Here is a 21,869-nt window from a genome sequence, read left to right as displayed (position 1 = left end):
ATACACTATTTGTTTGGCAATCCAAGTTGTATTCATTATGGAAGAAAACAGAGAGGACAACTTCCTGGAATTGTTAATAAGCGTTTGTGTTGTTTTAAATCCATTGTGTGCCCTGATGAACACAACTCTGTTGAAACTGCCAACTCCTCAGTAGATGGTTTATACCCTGAGTATTCCAAACATTAAGAACACCTTCCTAATATAGAGTTGCTCCCCTCCCTTTAACCCTCAGAACAGCCTCAATTCTTTGAGGCATGGACTCTACAAGGTGTCGAAAGCATTCCACAGGGATGCTGGCCCATGATTCCCACAGTTGTGTCAAGTGGCTGGATGTCCTTTGGCTGGTGGACCATTTTTGATACACACAGGAAACTGTTGAGCATGATAACCCCAGCAGCATTGCAGTTCTTGACACACTCAAACTGACACCTGCTACACCATTCAAAGGCACAAATCTTTAGTCTTGCCTATTCATCCTCAATGGCCCACACAATCCATGTCTCAAATAATGTCTCCTACACTGATTGAAGAGAAACTCAATAAGGGATCATAGCTTTCACCTGGTCAGTCTATGTCATGGAAAGAGCAGGTGTTCTTAATGTTTTGTGAAATATAGTTTTCATAATATACATTCCTCTTCTCAACAATAAGATCACCTTTATTACCAGCTGTACATGAACACAGTGCAGAAGGCACACTTGATTTCAGAATGTACATGACAAGCCAAAATGTACATAGACAATATTTGTCGATAGAAAAAAAACAATTTCTGTATAGCAATTTAAAAAAATAAAATGCAAAAAACAAAATAAGAGAAGCTGCTTTAATTAAAATGTTGTTGTTTTCTGCTACTCAAATGGTTAGTTTCTCTCCGCTGTATTAAATTCATGTCATACTGTTGAAGTGACCAGAACTTTCCCTCCATCTCTACTCCAACAGCCTGTTATTTTGTGTTTCATGCTATAGAAAACATTCAAAGAATAGTTCAGCGATTTTACATATTAAGATTTGTTTCTTTACGCTGAAAACAATCTATGGACAAGGGGAGCGACTACAATCCACACTAAGTATTAGCAACATTAGCGGTTTGGGATCATTTCCCTGTCTAAGTCAATCTAGCATGTGTTAACATGCCCAAATCATTGCTGCCTCCTTATCCATAGACTGCTTTTAAAAGGTATGGAAACATATGTGAAATCATTGAGCTATTCCTTTAACCACTTGTTGTGATCCATATCAGAGCACATAATGCTCAGTGCACCAAGTCACCATGTGACACGCAGAATACAGAAATATACAGTAAAATTAACACTTAAAAAAACAGGAGATTTTCAAAAGGTGAAATATCACCTCAAAGCCTTAACGGTTGGTTTTTAAGAAAGCAGATCTCAGAATGTGTTAATAATCCTACTGAAAGTGTTGACCTCTACTGTATTTTAAAAATAACATATAAAAAGGGACAATGCCACTAAAACTGTTGTAGGGTAGACCATCTCAGGGTGGGGTAGTACAAAAGAAAACTCATGAGTGACTGTCTTTGGAACTTCTCCTCGATTTCTCATAATCAGAGTCTCTCCTGCTGTGTTTGTGACGGTTCCCGTGGTCACCGTCGCTGTGGTGACGTTCTTTCCTCCTCTCGCTGTGACCGTGGCGCTGGTCTTTAGAGTGGTGCCGGCTCCCTCTGTGGTGAGAAGAAGAGTCTTTACTCCGGTCTCTCTCTCTGCTCCGGCTTCTGTCACCTTTCTTTCCCCTCTCTTGGCTGTGGTTCCGGCTCTTCTCTCCGTGACGGGACTCACTGTGGTGCCGGTGCCTCCCGTACTGGTCCCTGTCCTCCTTCTTGTGGCCCGACCCGGGCTGCCTGTCCCAGGGGTCACTGTACAGAAGCCTCTCTGCTGCCCCCTTCTGGTCCTCTTTGGCAGCGGCGGATGGGGGCGGGTTCAGGTTGGGATTGGACGACTCAGCGGAGGCAAACCTCTGAGGGTCACCACCGTAAGCTAACGGTAGCCCCCCGGGGAAAGAGTTGGGAGATGTGGGTCCTGGACCAGGTTGAGCCCACTGTGTTATTCCAGCATGATTCTGCATCTGTGGGTCGTGAGGTGGCGGGTACATCATGGGTGGTGGGGGGCCAGTAGGGTAGCTGAAGTTGGTGGGTAGCTGGGGCGGGTGCTGGAAATGTGGCGGTGCGGTGTTACCGAAGGGGGGGACAGGTGGTGCTGGCTGGTACTGGAAGTCTACAGGAGGTCCTCCAGGCTGGAGGGGGATGGGACCATAGGGACCAACCTGTAGTGGGCCATGGTTTGGAGGTGGGGGGCGTCTGTAGTCTGTCTGGTGGTGGTGGGAGGGGTATCCGTGTTGAGCTGCCATAGGACGATACTTCCTGGTGGTCAGAACAGGAACAGGTTGGGGGTGACCCTGTGATCCTGCTGATTGGACAGCAGTTGGTTCTTCAGTCATATTGGAATACGCAGAGCTTTTCTTCAGGATTCCACTCGGAAGGGGTTTTGGTGTGGGGACGCTTTCCTCGACAGAAGCGTTGGAGATGGCTGTAGGAGACAAGAGAGTAGGTGTCTCCTCTTCTTTGGATTTGTCCTTTTCGCACAACGCCGAATCTCCTTTGTTTAAGGAGCCGTCTGTGTTAGGATCCGTGGAGAGGCTGGCCAGGAACGACTCTGTCGAGACGTCTGGAGGTTTGTCTTTCAGAGAGACCGACGGGCCACGGTAAGCCACACCCTCTTCTTTCGCCAACGCGTTGTTGTTTGCGGTAGATGTTTCAGCCAAGCTGGAAGACACAGGTTCCTCTGCTTTGACCGGTTTGGGTTCCCTCTTCTTGATGACAAAACCAGTCTGTCTGTGAGCACCAGCGCTGGGACTCTTAATGGTGGTGGAGCTTCCTGGAGTGGTTGCTGCTCCTCCGTCAGCCTTGGAGGTCTGTGGAGCCGAGGGCTCTCGACCATCATCACCCAGCAGTGGAGGGTTACCTGAGGAAGGAAGGAGCAAGCCGAAACGTAAGGTGTGGTTCAAAGACATGTTGCTATTATGAGTTCAAAGAAAAACAAACAAAGCTTCAAATTGCAAATGGTGTTCAAGTGAACACAGGCCTTTTATGTTTACCTGAGAAGTCTGGCAGGGGCAGAAGCTCCCCGCCCCAACTACGCAACACCCCCGGAAGGAAACGTAGTGGTTGGTACCCCTCTTCAGTATCTTCACCTTCAGCTTTCTCAGAGATGTCTGTACTAGACTGTTCTGCTGTGACCACTTCCTCAGCTGTGTTCAGCAATGGTATCTCTTCTCTGTCCCTTTCTTTAGTACTGGAAGCGCACAGAGAGGAGATGTACGAGTTCTCCTCCTCCTCCCGGGTAACTTCTTTGTCGTTTACAGTAACCGTAGTTGTCGCTGTCTCGAGTTTGCTCTCCGGTATGAACCTGGCCGTTTCGTTGATGTCGACGGGCAGGAAGTCCCGTTTAGGCCACTGGCGGATGATCAGGCCCAGCAGGAGGTTGGGGCGTTTGTTTTCCAGTCCTGTTAAAGAGCAACACCGATGAAAAGCAGAGTTTAAAATTGTTGAAATAAAATTATAATATACATTAAAACTAATTTCATAAATGAAACGTTGGTTGGCCACACCCATGTATTATTTAGATAGTATATTCAGAATAGATTCTTATTTGGCAAAGACAACCTAATAACATAAAAGTAGGGAAAGTAAATGTTTTAGATAATAAAGCATCATGATTTACATTGTGAGAATATTCCTTCAAAAAAGGTAAATGGGGTCATGGGTTGGTTTCCCAGACCCAGATTATTAGCTAGAGCAGGGATGGGCAAACTTTTTGGTTCGAGGGCCACACCGAGATTTCCAAATTCGGAGGGCAGCAAATTCTTTGGGGGGCCAATTTGTCAAAATCTATTTGCGGGCCAGATAAAGGGCAGTTATTTAAAAATAGATAAGTCCATTATAATTTCTACATACTGGCCACATCTAAAACTAGATAAAATGAGTGTTTTTTTTATTTTACCAAAATATATATTTTAAAGAATTTACTCAACTTTCTCAGACAGTGTTAGAGCTTCGGTGTTAGCATCGTCAAAAAAGGTAGCACATCGTTGGTTCTTAAATAGACAGAAATAAAAAACAGCTGCACCTACAGTGCCTTCAAAAAGTATTCACATTACTTTCCACATTTTGTTGTGTCACTGGCTGAGATGTTTGTCACTGGCCTACACACAACACCAAAGTGGAATTATGATTTTCAAAATGCTTAGAAATTAATAAACGTAAAGCTGAAATGTCTTGAGTCAACAAGTATTCAACCCCTTGTTATGGCAAGTCTAAATAAGTTCAAGAGTAAAAATGTGCATAATAAGTTGGCTGGGCTCACTGTGTGCAATAGTGTTTAACATGATTTTTGAACGACTACCTCATCTCTGTACCCCACACATGCAATAATCTGTAACGTCCCTGAGTCAAGCAGTGAATTTCAAACAGATTCAAAGACCAAGGACGTTTTCCAATGCCTCGCAGAGAAGGGCACCTGTTGGTAGATGGTTTAAACTTGGTAAAGTTATTAATTACACTTCGGATGGTGTATCAATAAACCCAGTCACTAGAAATATACAGGCGTCCTTCCTAACTCCGTTGCCGGAGAGGAAGGAAGCCGCTCAGGGATTTCACCGTGCCAATGGTGACTTTAATCAGAACAGAGAGAAACTTGGCCAAAACTTTAACAAATTGGGTAATCCAAACATTTGGAATGGTCCATGGGTATTTAAACAATAATCATGTCAAATCAGTTGTTGTTTTGTGATATCATTAAGGACGGTATAACCAAATAACGGTAACTCCACAAATGTATATCCCAGTTATCAGATTTACATCTGAATGTTGTGGAACTTACGTGATTTCAGCCTTCTAAATGAGAATTGCTTTACCCAGTCAGTAATCGTGAGCAGACATTATGTCAGCGTCATGGAAGGCCCCCTTTTGCCAGAGTTTATAAAAGGACTCCTAACGAAATGTACATTAGACCAGACAGCATGGAGCGGTGGCTACACGGCTGAGAAATGGTTTAAAACTAAAAAACAGAAAATGTGGAGCTGTGGCTACACGTTGAAATGGTTGCCATTTAACTAAACACCAAAACATGCCGAGTTGCTGCCGGTGTGGACAGTGGTGTTAGCTGTACCCTGAATAATCAACCAGTTAGACCAGTATACGGACGGTAAGCCAGACATCACAAATGGTTCTAAAACTACAAGACCCGCTGAAACTTGACGAGTGAAGACATGCAGCTCTGCATGTAAAGTCATCTAGAACTTTGACCAAAGACACGAGGAAGATTCCATCAAACGACCATTGGAAGGTCTGAAGGATCCAGTCTAACAAACAACCGTAGATTTAAAACAACCAGAGATTCTGTCGACTGACTTCCCAGAAAATGGACTGGGTGATTTCAGAGAGACGACAAAGACATTCAAGCGTAAGTATGTGTTGCATTTCTAAATCCGAATGAACGGTTGTTAGGGTAGATATCCATATTTATGATGAGTGTATTATTGTCTCTCTTTCCCCACCCCTTTTATTGTGTAACAAGCCGTCATATCGGGTTAATCCACTAGGGACTTTTCATTGCATCATGTTAATAATCATTATTCAATACTATGCGTGTGTGTTTGTATTTCTGTGTGATTATTTCATTAGTTAGTAAATAATTAAGCTGAGTCATGGAGACTAGGGTTTGTGCAGATTTATAGGATATTACGACGTTCAGAACGAGACTGAAATAGGAGCAAATGATTAATGGATGACGGATAGCATATTGAGATTCTGATATTCTTGGATTAAATCGGGAAACGGTAACTCAAACTTTCTGTGGTGCTTCAGATTAAATTAACTGCGTAATAATTTAACGTTGTATGTAGTTATTTGATGACTCATCGCATTAATGGTAGTCACGTCACGACAGAATGGATCAACAACATTGTAATTACTCCACAATACTAACTTAAATTAACAGAGTGAAAAGGAAGCCTGTACAGAATACTGCATAACATGTGGTAAAGCAATAAACTTTTTGTCCTGAATACCAAGTGTTATTTTGGGGCAAATCCAATACATTACACCACTCTCCGTATTTTCAAACATAGTGGTGGCTGTGTCATGTTATGGGTATGCTTGTAATCGTTAAGGACTGGGGAGTTGTTCAGGATAAAAAAGAAACGTAATGAGCTAAGCACAGGTAAAATCCTAGAGGAAAACCTGGTTCACTCTGCTTTCCACAAGACAATGGGAGATTAATGCACATTTCAGCAGGACAATAATCTAAAACACAAGGCCAAATCTACACTAGAGTTGCTTACCAAGAAGACAGTAAAAGTTCCTAAGAGGCAGAGTTACAGTTTTGACTTAAATCTACCCTTGATTGTCTACTATTTATACTATTGTGGGAGCCATCAGACTAGAAATAGCTTTGAACAGAGACAATTGAGCATGCTTTTCAGTCTAGGAGTAGGCTTGATCTGGGAAACCAGTACCAGATTAATCCAACATTTTTTTATTAGGATCTCTTTTAGCCAATGACAGTCTATTCGCCCAATATACGTAGAGAGTAGTTGGTTGTTACCTGGGCCATCAAAGGGAACCAATTGGTGTGGGACTTTCTCAATAGCACCCAAGGGGATGAGATACATGTCTTTGACTTGTTTCAAGTTGTTGGCGACAACGCCGAAGCGTTTACGGCTACTGAAGTAGGCATAGAGCAGAGTGTAGTGGATCTCATCCTCGTCGGTCTCAGGGGAAAAACGAATCAAACAAACCTCCTAAAAAAAGACCAAAATAAAAGGAGGAAAGAAATTCAACTTAATACATTTATTTAACCAGGTGGGAAGGTTAATAAATTCTTATTTACAATGAATGACTTAAGTGTCAGGGAACATGTACAATTAAAACAAATCTCAGACTACATTTTATGCATTGTAGCCCAAAACATAGCTACTAGCTAGACAGCTACTATTCATCTCCAGTTCAGGCACAGATTGTCTTGGAAAGATGAATATACTTTTACTGCCCGGGCCACCCATATGTAAAATGTGTACACACATGACTAAGTCGCTTTGGATAAAAGTGTCTGCTAAATGGCATATTATATTTGTATATCATACTTGCCCTCTTGAGTCTTGGCCAGGTTACTGTAAAAGCTCTTTATGACAACTTCATTTGATTGATTGATCATATTTCAAGCAGGTCGGCCTACACTTTGAACGTACCTTTGTTCCAGTGGCTCTGATCTTGTCCAGGTAGTCCCATACGATCTGTGGGGAGATCCTCCCACCCATCTGGAAACTCTCCGGCAGATCCTGATAACAGGGATTATCACCATCAGCATTTCATCCCATTCATTGATTTTATAAAAATAATACTTGTCATATTCCTTTGAGCATGGTGAAGTTATTACACTTTAGATGGTGTATCAATACACCCAGTCACTACAAAGATAGAGAAATCCTTCCTAACTCAGTTGCTGGAGAGGAAGGAAAACTCTCAGGGATTTCACGAGGCAAAGGTGACAAACAGAGTTTAATGGATGTGATATGAAAAAACTGAGGGTGGATCAACCAAATTGTAGTTATGCCACAATACTAACCTAATTGACAGAGTAAAAAATTAGGAAGCCTGTACAGAATAAAAATTATTCCTAAACATGAATCCTGTTAGTAATAAGGCACTAAAGTAAAACCGCCCAAAATTAAATTGGGTAAATAAATGTACTTTATGTCCTGAATACAAAAGCGTTATGTTTGGGGCAAATCCAACACGTCACTGAGTACCACTCTTCATATTTTCAAGCATGGTGGTGGCTACATCATGTTATGGATATGCTTGTCATGGTCAAGGACTAGGGAGATTTTTTTTTAAATAAAAATAGATGAAAGAGAGCTGCTTTCCAACAGATACTGGGAGACATACACCTTTCAGTAGGACAACCTAAAACAATGCCAAATGTACACTGGAGTTGCTTACCAAAACCACATTGAATGTTCCTGAGTGGCCTGGTTACAGTTCTCTTGGAAATCTTTGGTAAGACTTGAAAAAGGGCTGTCTAGCAATGATCAACAACTAGCTTGAAGGATTTTAAAAAGAATGTGAGAATTTTCTTTTTGTACAATCCAGGTGTGCAAAGCTCTTATAGTAACTCAGTTTGTTAGGATTTTTGAGTATTGTGTTGATCGTTGACAAAAAAATCAAATGAAATCAATTTTAATCCCACCTTGTTTCAACAAAATTTGGAAAACTTTGAAGGCCCTGTATTTCCAAAACATTGGTTTACTTTAATGTAGCTGTGAGCTAGGTGTTGATAGCAACTGACCGACTCATGTAGTGCTAATGTAACGTCAGCAGGCTGGCAGGGCTAATATTAGCAGCCTAGTTGGCTAGCAACCTTGCAAGTTGATTTGTAACAATAAATTAATAAAGTATTTTCTTGTGGTTACGTTTATGCTATCTACCCTTCAACTTGATAGTTTGTTGAGTTGTTTATATAAATGGCATTTAGATAAAGGCATTCCATAACTAGAACATGTAAATGCTGTGTTGTAACACTGTCACTTCCATGAATAAGCATTAGAGGATTTATAAACACATTCACACTATTTAAAGCATTACATTAAAGCAAAACAAATATTTGATGCATTTATATGAATTAATAAACATTTATAGGCACTTATAAATGGCTTTGTGCAGTTTTACCTCTGTCAGGTGGTCCAGGACACCTGATACAGGGAAGGCTTTAGTGAGGAGCTTGGCCACAGCAGGCATGTTGACAAGCCCTCTCCATAGAGGCTGCAGGTTGGACAGGAAGGAAGCCTCGCCATCTCTGCCACTCATAGACACTGACCTGGAGGCCAGAAATACAAACAACTTTAGAATAACCCTCCACTTAATTCTGGTTTATAGGTAATTTAATAATAATAATTATATACAGTACCAGTCCAAAGTTTGGACACACCTACTCATTCAAGGGTTTCTTTATTTGTGCCATTTTCTACATTGTAGAATAATAGAGAAGACATCAAAACTATGAAATAACATATGGAATCATGTAGTAACCCAAAAGTGTTAAACAAATCAAAATATATTCAAAGCAGCCACCCTTTGCCTTGACGGCAGCTTTACACATTCTTGGCATTCTCTTAACCAGCTTCATCAGGTAGTCACCTGGAATGCATTTTAATTAACAGGTGTGCCTTGTTAAAAGTGAATTTGTCTAATTTCTTTCCTTCTTAATGCAATTGAGCCAATCAGTTGTGTTGTGACAAGGTAGGGGTCGTATACAGAAGATAGCCCAAGTCCATATTATGGCAAAAACAGCTCAGATAAGCAAAGAGAAAAGACATTCCATCATTACTTTAAGACATGAAGGTCAGTCAATGTGGAACATTACAAGAACTTTTCACATTTCTTCAAGTGCAGTTGCAAAAAACCATCAAGAGCTATGATGAAACTGGCTCATGAGGATCGCCACAGGAAAGGAAGACCCAGTTACCTCTGCTGCAGAGTTTACGTTCATTAGAGTTAAATGCACCTCAGATTGTGAAGCATTTATTTGGGCTGCAGAGACCAAGTAACAGACACATCAACAGTTCAGAGGAGACAGTGCGAATCAGGGTCAAATTGCTGCAAAGAAACCACTTGAGATGTTTGGTTCCAACCGCCAAATTGGAGTCCAAATTTGAGATGTTTGGTTCCAACCGCCATGTCTTTGTGAGATGCAGAGTAGGTGAACGGATGATCTCCACATGTGTGGAGCATGGAGGAGGTGCTTTGCTGGTGACACTGTCAGTGACTTATTTAGAATTAAAAGGCACACTTAACCAGCATGGCTACCACAGCATTCTGCAGCGATACACCATCCATCTGGTTTGTGCTTAGTGGGACTACCATTAGTTTTTCAACCTCAGGCAGTGTAATAGCCATTTGACCAATGAGAGTGATGGAGTGCTGCATCAGATGACCTGGCCTCCACAATCACCCGACCTCAATCCTATTGAGATGGTTTATTTAACTAGGCAAGTCAGTTAAGAACAAATTCTTATTTACAATGAAGGCCTACCATGGAACAGTGGGTTAACTGCCTTGTTCAGGGGCAGAAGGACAGATTTTTAACCTTGTCAGCTCGGGGATTCGATCCAGCAACCTTTTGGTTACTGGCCCAACACTTTAACCACTAGGCTACCCTGTTGCCCCACAGGATGAGTTGGACCGCAGAGTTGAGGAAAAGTAGCCAACAAGTGCTCAGCATATGTGGGAACTCCTTCAAGACTTTTGGAAAAGCATTCAAAGGTGAAGCTGGTTGAGAGAATGCCAAGAGTGTGCAAAGCTGTCATCAAAGCAAAGGGTGGCTACTTTGAAGAATCTAAAATCTATTTTGATTTGTTTAACACTTTTTTGGTTAAAACATAATTTCATAGTTTTGATGTCTTCACTATTATTATACAATGTAGAAAATAGTAAAAACAAAGAAAAACCCTGGAATGAGTAGGTTTGGTGTTGTCTATTTTCTAAATACATTTACAATGGCTCAACACCACTTTCCTTTGTATGTTATTTTTTGTATGACAATTACATTGATAGCCTTTGTGGTTCTATCACCAGGACAAGAATGATGAAGTACAATATGGCCACAGTGCTTTGCCTTCTCTTTGGGTTGCAGGCCGTGTTACTGGAAAATGACAAACATTTGCAGATGTAAAACAGGGATGACTGACTGACTGGCTGACTGGATGTTCTGGCTAATTGACTGATTGATCCACATACCTCCTCTCATAGTTGGAGATGATTTTGGCGCTGAGGAGGCTCTCCTCTAGGACTTTGAGATGAAGGTCGTCGTCCTTAGCAGATGAGGAGGAGGAGGGTGTCTCTTCCTCTGTAGAGGTAGTGGTGGCAGACGGTGTGTTGTTGGTCTGTCCCTCTGTAGTGCTGGAGGTAGTGGTAGTAGACAGTGTGTTCTTGGTCACTGCCTCTGTAGTGCTGGTAGCAGACCGTCTCCTCACTACACTAGTGGCCACTTTCACCACTTTGGTAGGAGCCTCCTCCACAGGTGGAGCCATACGACCTTCACGAATTACAATTCCATTAGTCCAATAGAAAACCACTGGTAAGACTTGACTTAAAGCTACAATCCTGAGTTTGTGGGGCTCATTTGGCGTGTTTACCTCTTCTCCTCCTAATCCATCTCCCCTCTACTTCCATTCTATCTGATCAAGCATCAACACATATCTATAGTACTTCCACTATCCTTCAAAATAAAAGCAGAAACTGAAAGAACAGAATCAGGGCCTACCTGTGCAGATCTTACAGTTGAGGTCAAACAGGTGAGTCTTATGCAGACTGGTTGTATCTTGGAAAATATTGACGCTCTCGGTTGCTGTCGACAACGTCTTCTCTTGGGGAACTTCCACTGGCTCCTCTGTCACTTTGGGAGCAGCCACAGGCTCTGGCTGGAAGAGATCAAACAACAACAGTGAGAGTTCATAAGAAATGTATAGACACACTGGATAAATTGTATTTCCTTGATTCCTCATTGTCCTCTCTGATGCATGTTGAGGAGGCAAGGATAGACCAGGGCGTGTTAATTTGAGTAAATACAATTGAGATTCACCCAGAAATTATTAAAAAAGGTATGAACTATTTCTTAGGGAGGGGAGATACTGAACTCTAAATCCTGTTGAACCAATAATCCAGGAGGTCCATAAAGGTGTTAACAGAACATCTGCAGTGTGTGGGCCTGTCTGGTCGTGTCCCTTATTAACCCAGCTTCTACGTTTATAAGGACTATGACTAGCGCTGTGGCGGTAACGCGGTCACAGTAACAGCCCAACCTTTGACCACTAACTATTCTACAACCCAAAATAGAATCACAGAAAAATTTAAAAAGGACCAGCACTCACTTGAACAAGAAATGTGGTGTTTCTTTACATGAGCTGTGTCTTACCTCCGGCTCTATGGCCTCTGGCTCCTTCCCAGACTCCTGGCTCTCAATCTCTATCTCTCCTTTGTGTGTGATCTTGGTGATGGGTCGCCTCTCCGCCTCTCTCTGCTCCTTCTCAATCATCTCAATTGCCTGGGGGGGGGGGGGGGGCAGGAACATATTGGTGAATGAATCTCACACAGATGGAGCAATGATCACAGTCCATTTTGGTGAAAGGTCATTGATAGTTCAGGTCACACAAACCGTTTTAACTTGTCAACGATAAAGCCATATGATTTGGTATGATGACTAAGTTTAACTTACAGGGAGGTGTGATCAACCAATGAGGTAAGCTACTTTTATTCTACAATGCCTTTTCTATACAGTGTTTTTAGGGCAGCTTTACCAGACAGATGAAGCCTTGTCATGGACTAAAAACACACTCAATAGGGGCTCTCCACTGAAAGTCCTATTTAGTCCAGAATTAAGATGAATCTGTCTGGGAAACCTGTCCTTAGAGAATTAGTCAAATACTTTGAAGGCGGACAGGCAGTGTGTTTCAGTGTTGGAGGGCAGTGTGTGTTTCAGTGTTACTTACGTGTCGAGTCTCTCTCTGTCTCCATGCAGCCAGTTCCTTTGAGGCTAGTTCCTCAGGACTCATCCTTATCAAAGTGCCAGGAGAAATCTCCCCTTTCAGAACCCTCTTGAATAACACCTGAAATACACAAGTTATAAAGCCATTTATATCAAATCAAATCAAATGTATTTATATAGCCCTTCGTACATCAGCTGATATCTCAAAGTGCTGTACAGAAACCCAGCCTAAAACCCCAAACAGCAAGCAATGCAGGTGTAGAAGCACGGTGGCTAGGAAAAACTCCCTAGAAAGGTCAAAACCTAGGAAGACACCTAGAGAAGGGCTATGAGGGGTGGCCAGTCCTCTTCTGGCTGTGCCCAAGTTATAAAGTCACATAGCTAGATGAACTGATATCAAAACGTATTTTAGAATATGTTTGCGTTGTATACGCTTCATGTAGTTAACGTTCAAAACGCATATAATTTCGAGACCAAGTACCTACTACAAGCTGGGACAAAGTCCAGTATAATGTCCATAAAATGTCAGTATCAGAAGAGTCAGTATTGTCTAAAAGAGAATTCATTGCATCAAAATTGTTAACATAACGACTTACATTGTTTTTGGTGTCTTTGAGGTTGAACATCAAGCTCCGGTACTTGCTCTTGTATTTGCAGTCTGTGTCTCTGTAGAAGGCAAACAGCTCTCTCTCAGTCTTCTTGGCCACCTCAGCAGCCTTCTCTGGTGACGCCTGGAAATCAGACTCCTTCAGCCTGAGACAATGTAGGGCACAATAGAGGATTACACAGGAGGAATATAGAGGATCACCACCCTTCTCCACAGGCAGATACTCTACATGGACAAAAGTATGTAGACACCCCTTCAAATTAATGGATTCTGCCATTTCAGCCATGCAGAGGAGCTGCATGGCTCCTCTGCATGGCTGCCATTTCAGCCATGCAGCTGTGGAGACAGCCGTGCAATCTCCACAGCTGGCAGTAGAATGGCCTTACTGAAGAGCTCAGTGACCTTCAACATGGGACCGTCATAGGATGCTTTCAACAAGTCAGTCAAATTTCTGCCCAGCTAGAACCTCCCCGGTCAACTAGAAGTGCTGTTATTGTGAAGTGGAAACGTCTAGTAGCAACAACGGCTCAGCTGCGAAGTCACAGACCACACAAGCTCACAGAATGGGACCGCCGAGGGCTGAAGCACGTAGCGTGTAAAAATCGTGTGTTCTCGGTTGCAACAATCACAACCAAGTTCCAAACTGCCTCTGGAAGCAACGTCAGCACAATAACTGTTTGTCTGGAGCTTCATGAAATGGGTTTCCATGGCCGAGCAGCCGCACACAAGCCTATCATCACCATGTGCAATGCCAAGCATCGACTCGAGTGGTATAAAGCTCGCCGATATTGGACTTTGGAGCTTGCTGGATGCCAGGAGAATGCCATCTGCTCCAATGCATAGTGGCAACTGTAAATTTTGGTGGAGGAGGAATAATGGTCTGGGGCGGTTTTTCAAAGTTCAGCCCGGGCCCTTTAGTTCCAGTGATGGGAAATCTTAACGCTACAGCATAGAATGACATTCTAGACAATTCTGTGCTTCCAAATGTGGCAACAGTCTGGGGAAGGTCCTTTCTTGTTTCAGCATGACAATGCCCCCGTGCACAGTCAGGTCCATACAGAAATGGTTTGTCGAGATCGGTGGGTTAGAACTCGACTGGCCTGCACAGAGCCCTGACCTCAAATCCATTGAACGCCTTTGGGATGAATTGGAACGCCAGCAGTGAGCCAGGCCTAATCGTCCAACATCAGTGCCCGACCTCTCTAAAGCTTTTGTGGCTGAATGGAAGCAAGTCTCCACAGCAATGTTGTTCCAACGTCTAGTGGAAAGCCTTCCCAGAAGAGTGGAGGCTGTTATAGCAGCAAAGGGGGAACCAACTACATATTAATGCCCATGATTTTAGAATGAGATGCTCGACAAGCAGGTGTCCACATACGTTTGGCCATGTAGTGCATCACCAGACTGTTATAGTGGTTATTAGACTAAACAGATTATAATGTTGTTAAGTTACTGTTATAACATGTTTAATTACCTCTTCAGGAGGATGTCCTTCAGGGCGTCACGGACACTCCGTCTGATCTGGTCAACAGACACGGGTCTCTTAGAGGAGGGAGACGACGACACCTTGGGCCTCTTGGTCTCCTGTTTGACTGACACTCCTAACGGGACACAGTCGCAGAGTAGGGCATGTTCATTAGGGCACCTTGTAGTAAAACATTTAAATGTTTTTTCCCAATGGAAAACAAGCGTTTCTTATTGGACAAATTAATATATTCCCTCCCCTTTTACAGTTTCATGCCTACTGAACACGACTCCCGTGGAGGGACATGGACAGCAGAATGTAGAAGCACACAACACACCTGATTTCTGATTTGAATCTTTGACTTCAGTCGACTGTTTTCTTTCCACAGAGTCCTGTTACAGAGTGAGACACAGAATATCGCCTCAGTGAGATTCAAAATAATCTTAGAAATTTAATTGTCTATAAAATGTTTGTTTTTCTTGTTGGGCAGGGGGTTGTGCATCGTGGTGCTGAAAACATAACCACCATTTTAAAAATGTCCTTAAGACAGACGTTGAATAGAATCACCATGGTAACCTAACACCCTTCCATCCATGTGTACACATGCAGGGAATAAAGAGGAAGTGAAAAGAGGTCAACCAAGCCTTGAGTCGTGCCAACACTGGCTTTCATACATATCAGCTGAATAAACTGAAGAGGACTACATCTGCACCACTACATTTAATCAATGGTAGGGCTTGTTGAAGATTATGTTTCTAAAACATTTGTGTTAAATGTAAGATTTTGACAACAGATAATATGCATAAAGGTTTATCATCCAATCTCTTCTCATAGGCTTTAATATCATAAATATGCACTGACCCGATGGTAATCCGATATGTTACAGCTCCATTTAAGATTATTATAACATTCTTATCCTGTATTCAGGCCTACATTAAATGTACAAAAAAATTTAAAAAATAAAGCATGCACTGCAGACTACTAGCAGAGTGAACCTTACCTTTCTGAAGGGCCTGACTCCCCCGGAGGTGACAGGATGTGGGGACGGCTGTTTCTGCTTTGCGGCCATCTTGTTGTCCTGGGTCTCAGAGGGCTTCTGCTGTCCCTCTGTCCTGGCCTCCCCCTGCCCAGCACCACCTGGCTCCTAATGAGGAGAAGATAAATAACATGAAATATTATTATTAATATCTATATTATTTTTGTCTTTTCAGGACACCATACATTAAAATCAAACCACAAGTTAAAATAAACTTTGAGCTAGTGCAACTTAAAATCAATCCATTGACCTTGCAGCACTTCAGAGAAATATACTCCCTCCTCCATTAAAAAGTCCATTAAGATCTAAACCCATTCCTAGTGCAGTAGAAATCCATCAACAGACCTTGGTGGTGGTATACTGGTCCTTGGTACAGCACTGCAGACAGACATACTCCTGGTCCCCCCCCTCCATCTGCTTCACCTTGGCCAGGTCCAGACCAACACAGTCCCCATGGAACCAGTCATCACAGTGCCCACAGCCCACCATGAACCTGAACAGAACAAAAACACACAGACACGGATGCACAAAACAAACCTGTTTAAAAGAACACGAGCTCACTTCCCAGGGAATATTCTACATGTTCATTGTGGTAATTTAGCCTGAGATGTAACAACTTAATAATAACAGGTTTACAATGTAGCTTAAGTACTACATTGTATATTCAACTCTAATCTCTTTGGTATGTAAAGAACACAACTCTTACTTGTTACTATGAGGTTTATTGCACAATCCACAGTTCTTGTTTGGATCCCACACAACGGTCTCACTATTTACGGGTTCCTTTTCTGGTCCCTTCCCGGATTCTTTAGCCTGTTCTTCCTCGCTGGTTTCCTTCTTCACGACGGCAGGAGCGTTGTCGGGGATGAAGAGCTGTGGTTCCTCCACGGAGATGCTTCTGCTGACGTTCCTGCTTCTCTGTTTCTGAAGACACTTGTCTGGCTTCTTCATTTTAGGCTCGTCTTGCTCTTCCTCCTTCTCCTCCTCCGATGTCTCCTTCTGAGGATTGGCACGTTTACATGGTGTCCATCCAAACTGGGGTTGTGGTTGGGTGTCGGCCACGTAAGAGTTAGACGGTTTGGTTGTAATCGTCGTCCCTGGCGACATACCAGGAGGACGCTTTCCAGATGGCAGTGTTTTTTTGACTGGACCGCCGCGGCCCGTGTCAGGTAATCTCTGCTTTAGTTTCCCAGGACGTCCGTCTTGCGTCCTCTGAATCTTAGGGCCCCTTTTCAAGGACATGACGACTTGTTTGGCTTTCATTTCGTCCATTTTGTGCATGTTGCCTCTCTGGTGGAGCTTCTTCCCCAGGACGTGTTGTTGGGTTCCTTTGTGCCCCTTACCAGCTACCAGGTGCTTGTTCTTAGCCAAGGAGAGTGCTGACAGCTTCAGTTTGGGCTGGTGCTTTTTGGCTGGATTATTAGTGGTAGGAACTTTGCTGTTTGGCAGGTGCTGCTGCGCTGCTTTCTTGATGCTGGCATCTTTCCTCACCTCCGCTGGATCAGGCTTCTGAGAATCACTTTGGTCGTCAAGTTTGGTCTCGACCAAGCAAGGACTACCTGGAAGCGCCCCGTTGGAGGCCTGAACCTCATTGGGGTTGACGTAAGGTCCTAGCCCTAGAGGCAAGTCGTCAGCACAGTACTTCACGAAGAGCTGAGCAGCGCCCACGCCCCCTCCACTCCCTGCAGTGGGATTCTGTATGTGTAACGGTTCCTCTTGCACCATAGTGTATTCCATCCCTTCACCGTACAGCGAGCCATCCTCATAACATTCCTCTGTGTTTTCAGCTGATGTGAAAGCGGTAAAGGAGGGCCCCGGGAGAAGCTCGATTTTGAAACCCCCGAAAGTGACCGTCAACCTCTGTAACACAACGACGGGGTTCATTGATGAGCCCAAGTCAAGGTCATTGATATTCACCCTGCCGCCACCCAGGTGAAGCTCTCTCCTTAATTCATCAGCAGTTGTGATCTTCTCACTCAGTGTGGACTTCTTTCTAGGTCTCCCAGGTTTTCCCGGGGGCTTTTTGTTGTTGGAAGACCCTCTGCCTGCACTTCGCTCTGGAATTTAAGAGATGGAAATTGAAGTGTCACTCTCTGACAATTCTCCTTTGACAATATAAAACGAACCAAAGTGAATTAAAATCTATGCACAACATCAACTTTTCATACTAGGAAAATGAAAGGGTGGGGGGGGTTACCATGAATTTGCATGGCTTCGTATTTAGTGTCCAATCTTGTCAATGATAATAGCTGTATTTAGAATTAAATCACAGTAATGCTCCCAGTGAAGTCCTATTGACATAAAGTCCTCTCCCCACCAGAGACCAAGGTTCAATCCTCGCTCCAACCCTTCAAACTGTTTCTCCCACCTGCCTGTCTCTCTGCTCCAACCCTTCAAACTGTTTCTCCCACCTGCCTGTCTCTCTGCTCCAACCCTACAAACTGTTTCTCCCACCTGCCTGTCTCTCTGCTCCAACCCTTCAAACTGTTTCTCCCACCTGCCTGTCTCTCTGCTCCAACCCTACAAACTGTTTCTCCCACCTGCCTGTCTCTCTGCTCCAACCCTACAAACTGTTTCTCCCACCTGCCTGTCTCTCTGCTCCAACCCTACAAACTGTTTCTCCCACCTGCCTGTCTCTCTGCTCCAACCCTACAAACTGTTTCTCCCACCTGCCTGTCTCTCTGCTCCAACCCTACAAACTGTTTCTCCCACCTGCCTGTCTCTCTGCTCCAACCCTACAAACTGTTTCTCCCACCTGCCTGTCTCTCTGCTCCAACCCTACAAACTGTTTCTCCCACCTGCCTGTCTCTCTGCTCCAACCCTTCAAACTGTTTCTCCCACCTGCCTGTCTCTCTGCTCCAACCCTTCAAACTGTTTCTCCCACCTGCCTGTCTCCCCGCTTCCATCCCTTCAAACTGTTTCTCCCACCTGCCTGTCTCTCTGCTCCAACCCTTCAAACTGTTTCTCCCACCTGCCTGTCTCTCTGCTCCAACCCTACAAACTGTTTCTCCCACCTGCCTGTCTCTCTGCTCCAACCCTTCAAACTGTTTCTCCCACCTGCCTGTCTCTCTGCTCCAACCCTTCAAACTGTTTCTCCCACCTGCCTGTCTCCCCGCTTCCATCCCTTCAAACTGTTTCTCCCACCTGCCTGTCTCTCTGCTCCAACCCTTCAAACTGTTTCTCCCACCTGCCTGTCTCTCTGCTCCAACCCTTCAAACTGTTTCTCCCACCTGCCTGTCTCTCTGCTCCAACCCTTCAAACTGTTTCTCCCACCTGCCTGTCTCCCCGCTTCCATCCCTTCAAACTGTTTCTCCCACCTGCCTGTCTCTCTGCTCCAACCCTTCAAACTGTTTCTCCCACCTGCCTGTCTCTCTGCTCCAACCCTTCAAACTGTTTCTCCCACCTGCCTGTCTCCCCGCTTCCATCCCTTCAAACTGTTTCTCCCACCTGCCTGTCTCTCTGCTCCAACCCTTCAAACTGTTTCTCCCACCTGCCTGTCTCCCCGCTCCAACCCTTCAAACTGTTTCTCCCACCTGCCTGTCACTACATAACAGCGCAAAAAGAATATATACATAAAATACACTCCATTGTAAAACGGAATTGTTGCTAACCTGGGGTAACTCCTAATGCGTATTTCCTGGGTCTGCCAACAGACCGTTTGACTGGCGAAGTCTCTGTACCAACCAACCCACCACCAGCGGTACCGAGGATACCCTCTGTTGCACCAACATCAAGATCTGCAACTACTGGGGGAGAGAAGATTAGAGATGAAATAATAACTTTGATTTATTTTAGAAGCATTAACAAACATCAGTAGTTACAAATTGTGGTTTCTATAAACACCCGTCGACTTAGCTTGTACTGCCAATTGAAGTTGTACAAAAGTAATTCGGACTACAAATACCTGTTGCTTCGGCGATCTGGAAGTTGGCGTCTTCATTATCTAAGATATTGAAGTGTGAACTTGCAGATCCAAACATGGGATCTTTATCACTAAGCATGTTCCTCAGTGAGTCTCCCAGCTGGTCGACACCTGTTCCAAAGTCATTACTTGCTTCACATTCCAAGTTCTGCCCTATCAGCAAGGAGTCATCCAACTGGTCACTGGGAATTAAATGGTTGAAAGTGTCCACTACATCCATGAATGCTGTTCCCTTCCTGTCAGCTCTGCAGGAATAAGAGGATAGGGTATTAATTACATAGGCTACAGTAGACAACAGAGATGGCTCAGATTCAAAACAATCTATTTCAATCTTCAGACACTCCATATCAAATAGGTTCCCTATACAGAAGGAGTCAACAGCCATGTAGTTAAGAAAGCTAGTACATTCACTTTCATGGCATTTCTAAAAACAGTTCCCGTGCAGCAAATGCAACATTGACAAGCTAAAGTTAACTACCATTATTCAATAACAATCAATGGTGGATGACACTGGACATGTGTTGGACATTTGGGGCAGACAAGAATGGCTGAAAGAGTAGATAGCCGCTGAATGAGCAATAGCTAATGAGGATCCTAATAAACGAAACATATTTCAGAAGAACATCAGTTAGCTAGCTAGCCAGCCAGCTAGGCTAACTTGCTAAATGATATGACGTTGCTAGCTAGGTAACGTTAGCTAGCAAATTCATGAGAAATTAGCTAATACTTACTGTCAGGACTGACAGCTCCAGATAACTTCATTACAGGACTGCAAACACAATGTGTTTAGCTCCGTTTATGATATCTAGAAAGAGTCTAAAACCAAAACTTTCATCAGAGTGGGAGGAATCAGATGCAGACTGGTGCACTAGCTAGGGGTCGTTAGCAGCTAGCTACTTCAAGTTAGCATAACAATCCAGCTAGCTAGCATACCTTAACGTAACGTATATCCTAGCCCTCAGTACATGTATACATTTGATCCAAAACTACTTCGTCTTTATGATTTGCTAGTTGATGCTACCAATGGATGCATCTGTGCCATATGCATGGCAGCCTTCGTTGTAAAGTTAACTAGGCTACTCCTGTAACTGCAGCTAAACATATTGGCTAACCAGTTACTACTTAGCTAGCTGGCAAACAAGCTCGTGCAGGCCTGACTGACAGCGACATGATAAGCTTTACTTAAAAGCACCATTCCCATAACGAAATACTTAGCTACTTGGTTGTACAACCACATAATACACGTAGTAAGTTAAGCATGCACAACAAATCATAGCCTATAGAAATAGACTATTTAAAAAAATAAATAGGGAAGCTAGCAATTGTACATGTTAGTTAGTTATCCAGCAGCGAGGAACATGATAGGCCGCGAGTTTGTTTGTAGCCTGCAGCTACCTAGCACCACTGATCACGCCCCCAATTCGTCTCATTGGACGCCTCCACTGAGGACATTTCAATATTCACAGCGAGATAAATGTATAATGACACTTACATTTCTCTACTGTGTCAACGCCACTGCATTACGACGCAATTCTAGTAGCTTTACACACTGTTTTAGCTAAATCCCCGACACTTCCTCGCTGCGCACCGCCGCCATTCGCCCCTGCCTCCTGCAAAACTACTCCGAAGAGTTTAATAACTAACCCAAGATAGACCACAGCCTGTCGCTTTCAATGGGAACTCATGAGTCATAGTGGACGGAACAAGCAAGGAGGAGGGGCAGAGCCAAGAACGAACTAGCAAGATCCTATTTGCTCGTTCCAGCATGTATTTACATATTTCCGTTGGGGAACGCCTACTCTGTGAGGTCCGCGTGTACAAAACTAAATTGCCCGAGCACTCCTTCTGAACAACGCAATTTTTTTGAAACTTTGACAGAGGGTAAAGTTTACAAATTAGAGTTTTGAGAACAGAAAAATGTCTTTAAATGTTTAATCGAAGAGAACATTTCCAGAATATCGGTCAAAATCTATCTTCTCCACTGCCGGCCACTGGGCTTCCTTTCTCCACCATAGTTGGTAGTGAGTGGAAATGCCAAGCGGATGCTTCACATTTATACATCTGGTGAAATATTTGTCTCATTGTTATTTTTGTGGCTACTCGGGCAAGTGACGTTGGTGTCACATGCCTCGTGTTTACAATGCCCCACGCAACAGGCGTAAACATTGCGTGGAGTACAGAGTACAGTGTTGATCATCAATCAAGCAACAAAGCCCTTTTTACATCAGCAGGAATACATTTTTCAGTAGCCTAATCGCAGTACCCCAAATAGTAAGCAGAAGCAC

At 43.6% G+C, this 21,869-nt stretch overlaps 1 protein-coding gene across 4 annotated transcripts; it reads right to left on the bottom strand.

Moving 5' to 3' along the window:
- Positions 1-637: 637 nt before the first annotated feature.
- On the bottom strand, positions 638-21,259 carry phf3 (PHD finger protein 3). 4 transcript variants are annotated; one of them, XM_055938070.1, is made up of 19 exons: positions 21,077-21,259; positions 20,316-20,400; positions 19,567-19,829; positions 19,274-19,405; positions 16,369-17,719; positions 16,008-16,155; positions 15,627-15,770; positions 14,964-15,018; positions 14,636-14,762; positions 13,154-13,310; positions 12,562-12,678; positions 11,988-12,116; positions 11,337-11,493; positions 10,811-11,108; positions 8,744-8,891; positions 7,264-7,353; positions 6,621-6,816; positions 3,112-3,519; positions 638-2,978 (listed from the first exon to the last, which is right to left on the bottom strand). In XM_055938070.1, the coding sequence occupies exons 3-19, from the start codon at positions 19,802-19,804 to the stop codon at positions 1,522-1,524; spliced, it is 5,352 nt and encodes a 1,783-aa protein (XP_055794045.1). In that variant the 5' UTR covers positions 19,805-19,829; positions 20,316-20,400; positions 21,077-21,259; the 3' UTR covers positions 638-1,521. The 4 variants fall into 4 exon arrangements, with proteins under 4 accessions (XP_055794045.1, XP_055794018.1, XP_055794027.1 ...); XM_055938043.1 differs by having other exon boundaries at positions 19,274-19,408; positions 21,077-21,258; XM_055938052.1 differs by lacking the exon at positions 21,077-21,259 and adding an exon at positions 20,913-20,995 and having other exon boundaries at positions 19,274-19,408.
- Between the last annotated feature and the right edge of the window lie 610 nt (positions 21,260-21,869).

The sequence above is a fragment of the Salvelinus fontinalis genome, chromosome 1 (assembly GCF_029448725.1).
Source record: "Salvelinus fontinalis isolate EN_2023a chromosome 1, ASM2944872v1, whole genome shotgun sequence".
In the NCBI taxonomy this organism is placed as follows: domain Eukaryota; kingdom Metazoa; phylum Chordata; class Actinopteri; order Salmoniformes; family Salmonidae; genus Salvelinus; species Salvelinus fontinalis.
Note: the sequence above shows the minus strand (reverse complement) of the source record. Positions and strands in the feature narration are given on the sequence as shown.

Coding starts and splice junctions, on each gene's coding strand:
- phf3 (XM_055938043.1), bottom strand. CDS start 19,804: ATGGATGTAGTGGACACTTTCAACCATTTAATTCCCAGTGACCAGTTG. Junction 17,720..19,273: donor CGCATTAGGAGTTACCCCAG/GTTAGCAACAAT, acceptor CTTAAATTCCAG/AGCGAAGTGCAGGCAGAGGG. Junction 8,892..10,810: donor ATCTCCAACTATGAGAGGAG/GTATGTGGATCA, acceptor TCTGGCCTCCAG/GTCAGTGTCTATGAGTGGCA.